This window comes from Camelina sativa, chromosome 14, assembly GCF_000633955.1.
Source record: "Camelina sativa cultivar DH55 chromosome 14, Cs, whole genome shotgun sequence".
Lineage (NCBI taxonomy): Eukaryota > Viridiplantae > Streptophyta > Magnoliopsida > Brassicales > Brassicaceae > Camelina > Camelina sativa.
This window is the reverse complement of record NC_025698.1, coordinates 4562902-4574462: the sequence shown is the minus strand read 5'-3', so window position 1 is coordinate 4574462 and position 11561 is coordinate 4562902. Positions and strand designations below refer to the sequence as shown.

Sequence of the window (11561 nt, the reverse complement as noted above, 5' to 3'; positions counted from 1 at the left end):
TTTTTTTTTTTTTTTTTTTGGTAAGTTAAGAATAAGATTGTCACATCAAAAACCTAACTTGTAACCATTTTTTTCTGAGACAAAATACAATTTTAAAAAGTTAGTTGGTAAGATTTCAACAGATGAGAGGGTTTTTTCTTCCCTTATTTTAATTGGTAAGACGAAAATTCTTAACTTCTCTAACAAATAAGAAAAAGATTTTTTCATCATATCGAGGATTTACAAATATAAAAATTATAGAGAAATATGTTTTTTTATAAGGCTTAAATTTTTAACCCATTTATATTATTAATTAAGGAAAAAATTATAATCTAGAATTTTTTTTATTGGTATTTGACTACATATGATTAGGTATACATTTACAGTACTAATGATTGTTTGACAACAACAAAAAAAAAATACTGATGTTTAGAGGGACTGCAAAAAAAGTGATGGTGAGAGGGAGTCCTACCGACGTACTTAACCAGATCCGGTTAAAAGAAAGAAATCGGTTTAATTCATCAATGGTTCAGAGAATTTGCTTTGCCGTTAATGCACACAGAAAAAGAGATAATAATAACTACTTCTTCTTCTTTCTTCTCTTCTCTTCGAGTATTTTTTTCTTTTTTTCCTTCTTCTAATTTTATTGACTTATCTCCAAAAAAATCCAACAAAACTAGAAAAATATATACTTTTTTTTTGGGGTTCTCCGGAAGGAAGGAAATCTTAAGTTTTTTTTTTTCTCTTTTTGGGTCTTCACCAAATAAATTTTGTCTCTTTTCGGAAATCTCAGCTGAACCGGAAGTGCTCTTTCTGGTGTGTTTTGTTCATTTATAGTCTTTGTTTGGTGTTGATTCGATGATGACAGATTCCTTTACCACATATTGATCAGAGAGAGAGAGATAGATACATATAAACGTAGCTCTCTTGATACCTTTTGTTTTCTGGGTTTTTTGTTCTCTATTTTTTGGGGGGGGGGGTGATCGTCATATGGAAAAGAAAGATTGTGTAAGCTAATCTCTAATCAAAAGAGAGAGATGGGAGGTTGCGTGTCGACGCCTAAAAGCTGTGTAGGAGCGAAGCTTAGGTCAAGTAAACAACGAAGGAAGAGTCGTAGACGACGAAAAATTCAAAGGAAGAGAGCCGTCTCTTCTCGTCTCTCTGACGGATCTTTCGACACTCTCGATCATCATCGTAATTTCTCCCTTCCCAGTTCCAGAGGTCTCTCCCTTCTCTCTCTCTCTGTTCCTCTCTGTTTCCTCCCATTCCATTGATTTTGATCTTGATTCGTTTTCAACCCTATCGATTGGGTTTTCTCCAATGTTTTTCTTTTATTATAGTATATGAATGATTCTTTCAGATTAGATTCTGATACAAACTCATCTGTTTTGTGATTAAATCTTTGTTTATTAATCATCACTAACTTTGTAAAGCTTTGATCTTTTTCCTCTTTTATGATCCTTTGTAAAGCTTTAATCTCTAGTGATTTTGATTGCTGTTTTATAAATTTGAATACTTGGTAGAAGAGAGAACTGATGATGATGTTTTTTTTTGTTCTCCACAGCAACTGGTGAAGAAGCATGGTTTGAGTCCAATGTCGCTTTTGAAACTGACTGTGATGATGATTTCCACAGTGTTCAAGAAGGTAATACTATCTTCTTCTTCTTCTTCTATACCAACTTCTTTTAGCTGGTTGAGATATGCATTTTTTCGTATTTTCATCTATCTTCATTTCTCGGCTTTTCTGATTGTTTTTGATTTCAGATACCTTAAACGGATCTAATCGTGTGTCAGTCTCGAGTTCAACAACAACATCATCAACACAAGACTCTGAATCAAACGAAGTGATGTCCCAGTCCAAATCAGACGGTGACGTAACCGACACAAAGCGGCCTGATTTGGTAGATTCATCTGCAGATGAAGGACTCTTGGAAAACTGCAGGATCTTACCTAGTAATTGTTTGCCTTGTCTGAATACAACTACTGTTCCTTCTATTGATAAGAGAAGGTCTCTTAGCTCTAGCCCTCCTAGTTCCAGGAAGAAAACCTCTCTTCGACTTTCTTATAAATGGAGAGAAGGTCATGCTTCAGGAGCCTTGTGTAAGTATACATCCATAACTTGATTGGTTCATTCGATTTAGCAGGTTATTCTCAATTCGAAAACTCACACATGTTCTGTCTCGAACATTGTTTCAGTTCTGTCTAAAATGCAGTTGAAGAGACCGATAGCGGGTTCTCAGGTTCCTTTCTGTCCAGTTGATAAGAAAATGCTCGATTGTTGGTCTACTATTGATCCAAATAGTTTCCGTGTTCGTGGCAAAACATACTTCAGGTATACCATTGGAGTGAACAATCCTGATTGTATATATATGATTGATTACTAGTTTAAACCATCTTTAACTAGAAATTGTATTTTTGTTCTTGGTAAAAGGGAGAAGAAGAAAGAGTTTGCACCTAGCCATGCTGCATATAATCCTTTTGGTGTCGATGTTTTCTTATCAGAACATAAAATACACCATGTTGCACAATATGTCAAACTTCCCGTTACTACTACATCCGCAAAACTCCCATCTATCCTTATTGTAAATGTTCAGGTATGATCTAGTTCTGCTGATAGCTAGTTGGTGTTTTTGCCTTCTTTCTGAAATTTTTTTCCCCTGATTCTTTCTCTTGGTTTATGGCTGGAACAGATTCCGTTGTATCCAACTGCAATCTTTCAAGGTGAATCTGATGGAGAAGGAATGAATATAATTTTATACTTCAAACTCAATGATAATTATTCAAAGGATCTTCCGCTCCATTTTCAAGAAAGCGTTCGGGTAAGTTAAAAAACTGGAGTCGGTTAGTCTGGCGCTGTTTTGAGGCTCTTTGTATTGAATCCATGTTTTTTTATTGGCGCAGAAATTAATAGATGATGAGGTTGAGAAAGTTAAAGGCTTCCCTATGGATACAACCGCGCCTTTTAGAGAGCGGCTTAAGATATTGGGACGTGTTGCAAACGTAGATGATCTCCATTTGAGTGGTCCAGAGAAAAAACTGATGCAGGCTTATAACGAGAAACCTGTTCTTTCACGCCCGCAGCACGAATTCTACTTGGTGAGACCCTAACTCTTGAACTATTCTGCTTGATTAGAAATATGCTTAGTAACTAATGAACTTGGCAATTTTGCTCTTTGTAGGGGGACAATTACTTAGAGATTGATATAGATATGCATAGATTCAGTTATATATCTCGGAAAGGGTTTGAAACATTTATAGACAGACTCAAAATCTGTGTTCTTGATGTTGGCCTCACAATTCAGGTAGACTTTGTTACAATCATATTTGGATTGGAAAATCATATGGGATTTGATTGCTTATATATGTTACGAATTTGTATGTGTGAACAGGGGAACAAACCAGAGGAGCTACCGGAGCAGATTCTGTGTTGCGTCAGGCTAAATGGGATTGATTTCATGAATTATCATCAATTAACTCAAGAACTCCTTTGACCTAACAACATTTTTTCTCCTCCTTTGTTTTCCTTCAGAAATGAAACACAAATCTAAAAGCATCCCTTTATTTTAGAACCCCAAGAACATAAAAAAGGGTGATGATTTTCAAGTGAATATATAAAAAAGTTCGAATCTTTATTCCAAAGTATTATCTTCTACTTTGAATGTCGGTCTTTATTTTATACATCTCTTACCTTTAAGGGTCGATAGAAATAGAAAACATTGAATTAAATAACACTTTATTTTGCCCAGTACATTGTATTGAGAAGAAACAAACCTTGTTGATATAATGAGTACTTGCAAATTGCTATATGTTAATAACTAGGCACAGATCTCCTTATACATAGAGTCACAGTCACAGAGAGAGATACAAAAAACAGAGAGGAGACCTATGCTCAGATCTGAGATCTCAATGGACATGAAGTCTTTGTTTATACATAGAAATACATCTATATAAGAAAGAGAGAGGCCTATGCACAGATCTCAAATCACAATGGAGTTAGAAGAAGTTCACGTGGTTTTGTTCCCATACTTGTCCAAAGGGCACATGATCCCTATGCTCCAATTAGCTCGTCTCCTCCTATCCCACTCCTACGCCGGAGACATCTCCGTCACCGTCTTCACCACTCCTTTGAACCGTGCTTTCGTCGCTGACTCACTCTATGGCACCAAAGCAACCATCATCGACGTCCCTTTCCCTGATAACGTCCCGGAGATCCCACCCGGCATCGAGTGCACCGACAAACTCCCTGCTTTGTCCTCCCTCTTCGTTCCTTTCACAAGAGCCACCAAGTTAATGCAGTCCGACTTTGAGCGAGAGCTCATGTCACTGCCACGGGTCAGTTTCATGGTCTCAGACGGTTTCTTGTGGTGGACGCAAGAGTCAGCTCGAAAGCTAGGATTTCCTCGGATTGTTTTCTTGGGTATGAACTGCGCTTCCACCTCTATATCGGGCAGTGTATTTCGAAACCAGCTTCTATCTAAGGTTAAGTCCGAGACGGAGCCGGTTTCTGTACCGGAGTTTCCGTGGATTAAGGTTAGAAAATGTGATTTCGTTAAAGATATGTTTTCTCCAAAACCCACCACAGATCCTGGGTTCAAGTTAATTCTAGATCAAGTCACGTCTATGAATCAAAGTCAAGGTATCATATTCAACACGTTCGACGACCTTGAGCCCGTGTTTCTAGATTTCTACAAGCGTAAACGCGAGCTCAAGCCTTGGGCACTTGGACCGCTTTGTTATGTAAATAACTTGTAAGTTAATCACTAATTATGTTTTAGTATAAATAAGTCTTGTACGAACTAATCGATAAGAAAAATAAAGATACCAACTCTTTGCTTTCTGACAGTATGGAGGATGAAGTAGAAGAGATGAAGGTAAAACCTGGTTGGATGAAATGGCTTGATAAAAAGCGAGACAAGGGATGCAATGTTCTCTACGTGGCATTCGGATCACAAGCGGAGATCTCGAGAGAACAGCTAGAGGAGATTGCGTTAGGGTTAGAAGAATCGCAGGTGAACTTCTTGTGGGTGGTCAAAGGATATGAGATAGGAGAAAGGTTTGTAGAGAGAGTGGGAGAAAGAGGAATGATGGTGAGAGATGAATGGGTTGATCAGAGAAAGATATTAGAGCACGAGTGTGTTAGAGGGTTCTTGAGCCATTGTGGGTGGAATTCTCTGATGGAGAGCATTTGCTCCAAGGTTCCAATCTTGGCGTTTCCTTTAGCGGCGGAGCAACCTCTGAATGCGATTTTGGTGGTTGAAGAGCTGAGAGTGGCGGAGAGAGTGGTGACGGAGAGTGAAGGGGTGGTGAGAAGAGAAGAGATTGCACAGAAAGTGAAGGAGTTGATGGAGGGAGAGAAAGGTAAAGAGCTGAGGAAGAATGTCGAAGCATATGGTATGGTGGCGAAGAAGGCTTTGGAGGAAGGTATCGGTTCGTCTTGGAAGAATTTAGACAACCTTATCAACGAGTTTTGTAACAATGGAACGTGATAGTGCTGTCAACTCTATATCAAATCTTTCCTTATGATCGTTGAGACTTGAGCGTGGTGCTATTAGAAATAATGTATTTGAGCCAGAATTTGGAATCCTGTAAACCATATATATTTGAGCCTTAATTTGGAAACCTGTATAATGTTAAAAGAACAAGAGATCAGTACATACATAGAACGAGAGTAATGGTTTGCATCAAGGTTCCTTCATAGAACGAGAGTAATGGTTTTCAATAGGGTTCCTTATCTGGCTGAAAAACTCCATATAGATTTTCTAATTTAAGGAGTTTCTAGTGTGTCGCAAAGCATGGAACTCCAAGATCCACCTGACGATGCAAATGCAATGAAGTGTAAGAATTGTTGCATCTCTCTCAGCTCATGAGCATGGCATAGAAAGTGTCGAATTGTTTTATAAAAAGATCTGATTCATAAAGTGTGTACCATACTCACTGGTTATACATACTACACTGGACAGTCTGGACTCAGACAAGGCTCCCAACGAGGCAACGACCGACTCTGTTCACTGCTAATTAGCTATTTCCATGTTCTCTTCAGGCTCTTCTTGGGGGAGGAATATCTCTGAGATTTTGATCCCATGAACATACATGTTTTATGATTCAAATCCATCTTAAATCCCAACTTGTAAATTGAAACACTCTTTCTTCGAATCATTCATGTTCTGTGATTTGCCGTGAGAGAGTAGAGAAGAAGGAACAGAGTATATATATAACAGGTCAGATTCAAAGTCACTTATTTATATATGGGCCTAATGCAGGCCCAAAATGATGTGATCCGCAGCATGGTTATATATAGTAACAAATTAAAAAGCAAATGGTTAAAAACTAATTCAGCAATTTATTATTTTGCGTTTTTGCCTAAAACTAAAACTAATTGAGCAATTATACTCCCGAGCAGATTATAGAAGTCATCGTACGGTACCATTTAATTACCAACAAAAATACATAGACTACTAATCTTTGCCTTTCGTCGCTCCCTCAAGTTGCAACCGTCGTCGCGCTTTACATTCCGGCGAGAAATTGCTTTTTTACTTCGTCGGTTTTCAGATCGAGCTCCTCGTTTTCAGGTTCCCTTTTCTCCCTAATTGTTTTAGTTTCTACTCCATATTTGATTTGATTCCACGCCGAACCTATTCCATTCTCGGCGATTTTATGACTCCTGAACCCTAATTTCTTCCTTGCAGACGATCGGAGCTTCCGCTCTTGGTCTCTCTGAGACTCGTTTGATACTATTCGAGGCATATTTGATTGATCGAAGAACGTGTGTGTGTGTGTGACCTTGTTCCTCCCTTTTTACATCGGATTTGTAGGTGATTCTTCCTTCTTTCTTCGAGTGACATATTGGATTAGTTCCAGCTTTGATTTTATTGCTGGATTGCTCAATCGTTACTCAAGTTTATGAACATAGTCTTTCTATTGTGATGTTGCTTAGTTCATTGGTTTTAGAGGTTCGTTATCGCCTTGTGAATAATAGGTTTAGGTTTAGAGGTTCGTCATCTCTCAGCCATACCAGCTTATTATGCTTTTTCTTGTTCCCCAGCTGATTGACATAATGTTGCTGGCTGTAATTTCGTTAGTAGTTTCATTTCCTTCTCTCCACGCATGAACCAACTTAAGTTGATGTTGAATTCTAGTATAGTTACACATGTTTATTGTCTTTGATTTTAAAACCAGCTCTTACCGATATGGTGTTGCTTATGTGCATTTTGTTCTTGTTGTTATCTTTTCCTAAGAATTTTTCTTTTTCCAGCTACAAGATAAAATAATTTCTTTTGGCTTGGCCCTCCGTTGTTAAACTACAGAGGAAGATGTTTGGCTCATCCAATCGTAAGTGATTCTATCATATACTTATTTGTTGGTTTCTGTAGCCTTCTATTTCGTTATTTTCTGTATAGTTTTATGCTACTTCTTTCTTATGTAATAGTACTAGAAAAGAAAATTGACCTTCTGAAATTTTTTTCTTATAGCTTTTGGACAGTCATCTGGTAGCAGCCCATTTGCGTCCCAATCTTTATTTGGTCAGACCAGCAATTCAAGTAGTAATAATCCCTTTGCTCCAGCAACACAGTTTGGTACGTCTACTCCTTTTGCTGCACAGACGGGAAGTTCAATATTTGGAAGCACTTCAACCGGTGTTTTTGGTGCACCTCAAGCATCCTCTCCCTTCGCCTCCACCCCAACTTTTGGAGCTTCTTCATCACCAGCATTTGGGAATTCTACTCCGGCCTTTGGAGCATCTCCAGCATCTTCACCTTTTGGTGGTAAGTACCTTATATGGATCTCATTTTATGGTTTTTCAGTGACCTCATTGATTTATTGCTTTTCTAGGGTATGAATATATTTTATGTCTTTGGTTTTTCGGTGACCTCTTTGTACTGTTTCTTTTTATAGATTAGCTCCTAATTTCCTTTTTGTTTTATTGATTTAGTTCAGGTTCTCATTAGTCCTTGGTTTTTCTGTCATTAGTTATACATATGCTTCTGGCGATTAAGCTAATTTATTTGTTCCCTTTTCAGGGTCTTCTGGTTTTGGGCAGAAACCTTTGGGATTTTCAACGCCCCAGTCAAATCCTTTTGGAAGCACGATGCAGCAATCCCAACCTGCATTTGGAAACAGTACTTTTGGTTCATCTACACCTTTTGGTGCCACAAACACACCTGCCTTTGGCGCATCAAGCACGCCTTCCTTCGGTGTCACTAGCACACCCTCGTTTGGTGCATCGAGCACGCCTGCCTTTGGTGCCACAAGCACGCCTGCCTTTGGCGCCTCAAACTCTCCCTCCTTTGGCGTCACAAACACACCTGCATTTGGCGCGTCACCGACTCCAGCTTTTGGTAGCACTGGCACCACGTTTGGCAACACTGGCTTTGGTTCTGGAGGTGCTTTTGGAGCATCAAGCACCCCTGCTTTTGGAGCTTCAAGCACCCCTGCTTTTGGTGCATCAGGCACTCCTGCATTTGGTGCATCAAGTACACCTGCCTTTGGGGCATCCAGTACACCTGCCTTTGGGGCATCCAGTACACCTGCCTTTGGGGCATCCAGTACACCTTCTTTTGGGGCATCAAATACCTCATCCTTTAGTTTTGGCTCCTCGCCAGCCTTTAGCCAGTCTACAGCCGCGTTTGGTAGCAGCGCTTTTGGCTCTACACCATCTCCTTTTGGAGGTCAAGGTTCTTTCTTTAGCATGTCCCAGTAAAATATTATAACTGCTAATCGTTGTGTTAGTCATTTGAATAAAGGGGTGACGAAATATGTTTGCATGATTTGTTTTGCAGGTGCGCAGGCTTCAACCCCAAATTTTGGGGGTTCTGGTTTTGGTCAATCACCTTTCGGTGGTCAACAAGGGGGTAGTCGAGCCGTGCCTTATGCACCGACAGTTGAGGCAGAGGCAGGGAGCGGTACGCAGCCTGCTGGAAAGTTGGAATCTATTTCTGCCATGCCAGCATACAAAGATAAAAACCATGAGGAGCTTAGGTGGGAAGATTACCAACGAGGAGATAAAGGTACACGTGATCAAACAAATCTTGATCAAACATCTGCTAAACACAACATTCTTGTACCTTACATACCAAAATCTGGATTCGTGTCTTCAATTCTCAGGTGGACCACTTCCTGCTGGCCAGTCTCCTGGAAATGCCGGATTTGGTATATCAACTGCTCAGGCAAATCCTTTTTCTCCATCACCGGCATTTGGTCAGACATCAGCAAATCCAACAAACCCTTTTTCGAGCTCAACATCTACAAACCCTTTTGCCCCTCAAACCCCAACAATTGCCAGTTCGGGTTTTGGAACGGCTACCTCAAATTTTGGTTCCTCGCCCTTCGGTGTAACATCTTCTTCCAATCTTTTTGGGTCAACTTCGTCAGCTACCACATCCGTTTTTGGATCATCGTCCGCTTTTGGAACAACAACATCATCACCGTTATTTGGTTCATCAAGCAATCCGGGATTTGGCTCTTCTCCGTCAATCTTTGGTTCGGCTCCTGGTCAGGCGGCAACTTCGGCGTTTGGAAACAGTCAGCCATCTACTCTATTCAGTTCAACCCCCTCGGCCGGGCAGACTGGTTCTGCGTTTGGACAGACTGGTTCTGCTTTTGGAAACTTCGGACAGAGTAGTGCTCCTGCATTTGGTCAAAATAGTCTTTTCAATAAACCCTCCACTGGATTTGGAAACATGTTTTCAAGTTCTTCTACATTAACTACGCCTAGCAGCTCTCCATTTGGACAAACAATGGTGATTTTCACATTCGCTATTAAGCCTAAGCACTTAGTTTCTTTTTCCATATCTTTTGGTGATGCCTGTTCTTTTCACAGTTAGTAGTGAAGCATCTTTTCTGCGATGCCTGCTCTTTTGTATCTTTTAATTTAGGCCTTTCAATCTTGCATTATTTTTGTAGACTGCTGGTATGACACCCTTTCAATCAGCTCAGCCAGGTCAAGCATCAAACGGTTTTGGTTTCAACACCTTCAATCAAACGCAAGCAGGTACGTCGGTTGACCAAATCACTGATGTTGTCATCTTATTTGTAGATGCTATCTCATCTATAATCTATGTTTCATGGTTTAAAGCTAAAACAGCTGGAAATGCTGGTGGACTGGGATTTTTTGGTCAAGGCAACTTCGGGCAATCGTATGGTCTTTTTGACATCACTGTTTGCAAGACTTTTGTTTCCGCTCTTTTTGGATAGTTCAGTTATTTGAAATAGGTTTCATTTTGTGGAAGAGGTGCTATTGGAGCTTCATTTTTTTTTTTTTGACAGGCCTGCTCCGCTGAACTCTGTTGTTTTGCAACCAGTTGCTGTTACAAATCCATTTGGAACACTTCCTGCTATGCCTCAAATTTCAATAAATCAAGGTGGAAATTCACCTTCCATTCAATATGGAATCTCCAGCATGCCTGTAAGCCTGCTGTACCTTCTGCAACTATTATATGGTGCATTTTTCTTATTATCTAAATAGTCTCTGTTCAAGTGTTAGACATTTAGTTCTTCCACATGCGAAGCTTGTTACTATTCATAATAAATAGAAGTACACTATTATTCCTTCGTTCTTAATCATTTTCTTTTTCCTGTCAGGTTGTTGACAAACCAGCTCCTGTTAGAATATCATCTCTCCTGACTTCTCGACACCTTTTACACAGGCGGGTCAGGTTGCCGGCAAGAAAGTACCGTCCTGGCGAGAATGGTCCAAAGGCAATGATTCTTATTTATGAACTTTTACTCACGATATATTTGACTCAATCTAACTTTTGGTGCTGAGCTTTGTTCCACATGTTTAAATCTTAAAATGGTCTCTGTAGGTTCCATTTTTCACTGATGACGAGGAAAGCTCAAGTACACCAAAGGCAGATGCTCTTTTCATTCCAAGGGAGAACCCTAGAGCTCTAGTTATACGCCCAGTTCAACAGTGGTCTTCAAGGGACAAATCAACACTTCCAAAGGCTCGCCCGACGGCTCCAGTACATGAAAATGGTAAGCTTCCTTTTTTCTATTCCTTGGCTTATTGGCTATTGCATAGCTAAAGATGAACTTTTTTGAGACTCTCGCTTTATTCCCGTAGAGATGGGAGCATTCAAATCTTAGGCCAGCACTTATAAGTTGGAATTTTTAATGCCTACTCTTTTGTGCTCTCATAAGAGCACGTTTTCTTGTTCATGCATGGTTTTCTTTTGAAACTTCATTGCTCTGCGTGTGAGAAGGACTATGTAAAATACTTATCTAATGAGGTACTAGGTACTGAGTTAAACCATTCCTGGCTCCTTTTTACAATACTTATCATAAATTTCAGGGAGGGGTCCAGACATGGCTACTGATGCAACAAACCATGAGAGTGAGTATATAAAATATTAATAAAGATTTTATTTACGTTTTGTTATGTTTGGACTGTTCTCTGCCTGACTTGGGAGACAATATTCACAGAAAATGGTAACGGAGAACTTGGTGCAACTGAAGAAAGACAGCATCCATCAGTCAATGCAAATCAGAAACAGAATGGCACAACATGCTCAGATCCGACCAGCGAGAAAGACCGTCCCTACAAAACTCTAAATGGACACAGAGCAGGAGAAGCTGCGATTGTT

At 39.7% G+C, this 11561-nt stretch overlaps 3 protein-coding genes across 4 annotated transcripts in view; all 3 read left to right on the top strand.

Annotated features, from left to right (window-relative positions):
* On the top strand, positions 649-3611 carry LOC104739654. 2 transcript variants are annotated; one of them, XM_010460085.2, is made up of 9 exons: positions 649-1200; positions 1544-1624; positions 1774-2079; positions 2176-2311; positions 2411-2573; positions 2670-2798; positions 2881-3075; positions 3159-3281; positions 3369-3611. In XM_010460085.2, the coding sequence occupies exons 1-9, from the start codon at positions 1017-1019 to the stop codon at positions 3468-3470; spliced, it is 1419 nt and encodes a 472-aa protein (XP_010458387.1). In that variant the 5' UTR covers positions 649-1016; the 3' UTR covers positions 3471-3611. The 2 variants fall into 2 exon arrangements, with proteins under 2 accessions (XP_010458387.1, XP_010458386.1); XM_010460084.2 differs by having other exon boundaries at positions 1744-2079.
* Positions 3719-5985, top strand: LOC104739653 (UDP-glycosyltransferase 90A2-like). Its single transcript, XM_010460083.2, has 2 exons — positions 3719-4727; positions 4823-5985. Exons 1-2 carry the CDS (start codon positions 3946-3948, stop codon positions 5463-5465), a joined length of 1425 nt encoding a protein of 474 aa, XP_010458385.1. The 5' UTR covers positions 3719-3945; the 3' UTR covers positions 5466-5985.
* LOC104743210 (nuclear pore complex protein NUP98A-like) overlaps positions 6396-11561 on the top strand; it is a 7546-nt gene continuing 2380 nt past the window's right edge. The window contains exons 1-14 of the mRNA XM_010464319.2: positions 6396-6548; positions 6666-6791; positions 7232-7308; positions 7449-7742; positions 7998-8651; positions 8757-8984; positions 9082-9716; positions 9880-9967; positions 10052-10112; positions 10243-10381; positions 10558-10674; positions 10782-10953; positions 11270-11311; positions 11401-11558. Of these exons, the coding sequence (XP_010462621.1) occupies positions 7290-7308; positions 7449-7742; positions 7998-8651; positions 8757-8984; positions 9082-9716; positions 9880-9967; positions 10052-10112; positions 10243-10381; positions 10558-10674; positions 10782-10953; positions 11270-11311; positions 11401-11558 (2607 nt within the window). The 5' untranslated portion in view covers positions 6396-6548; positions 6666-6791; positions 7232-7289. The remainder of the gene's footprint in view (positions 6549-6665; positions 6792-7231; positions 7309-7448; positions 7743-7997; positions 8652-8756; positions 8985-9081; positions 9717-9879; positions 9968-10051; positions 10113-10242; positions 10382-10557; positions 10675-10781; positions 10954-11269; positions 11312-11400; positions 11559-11561) is intronic.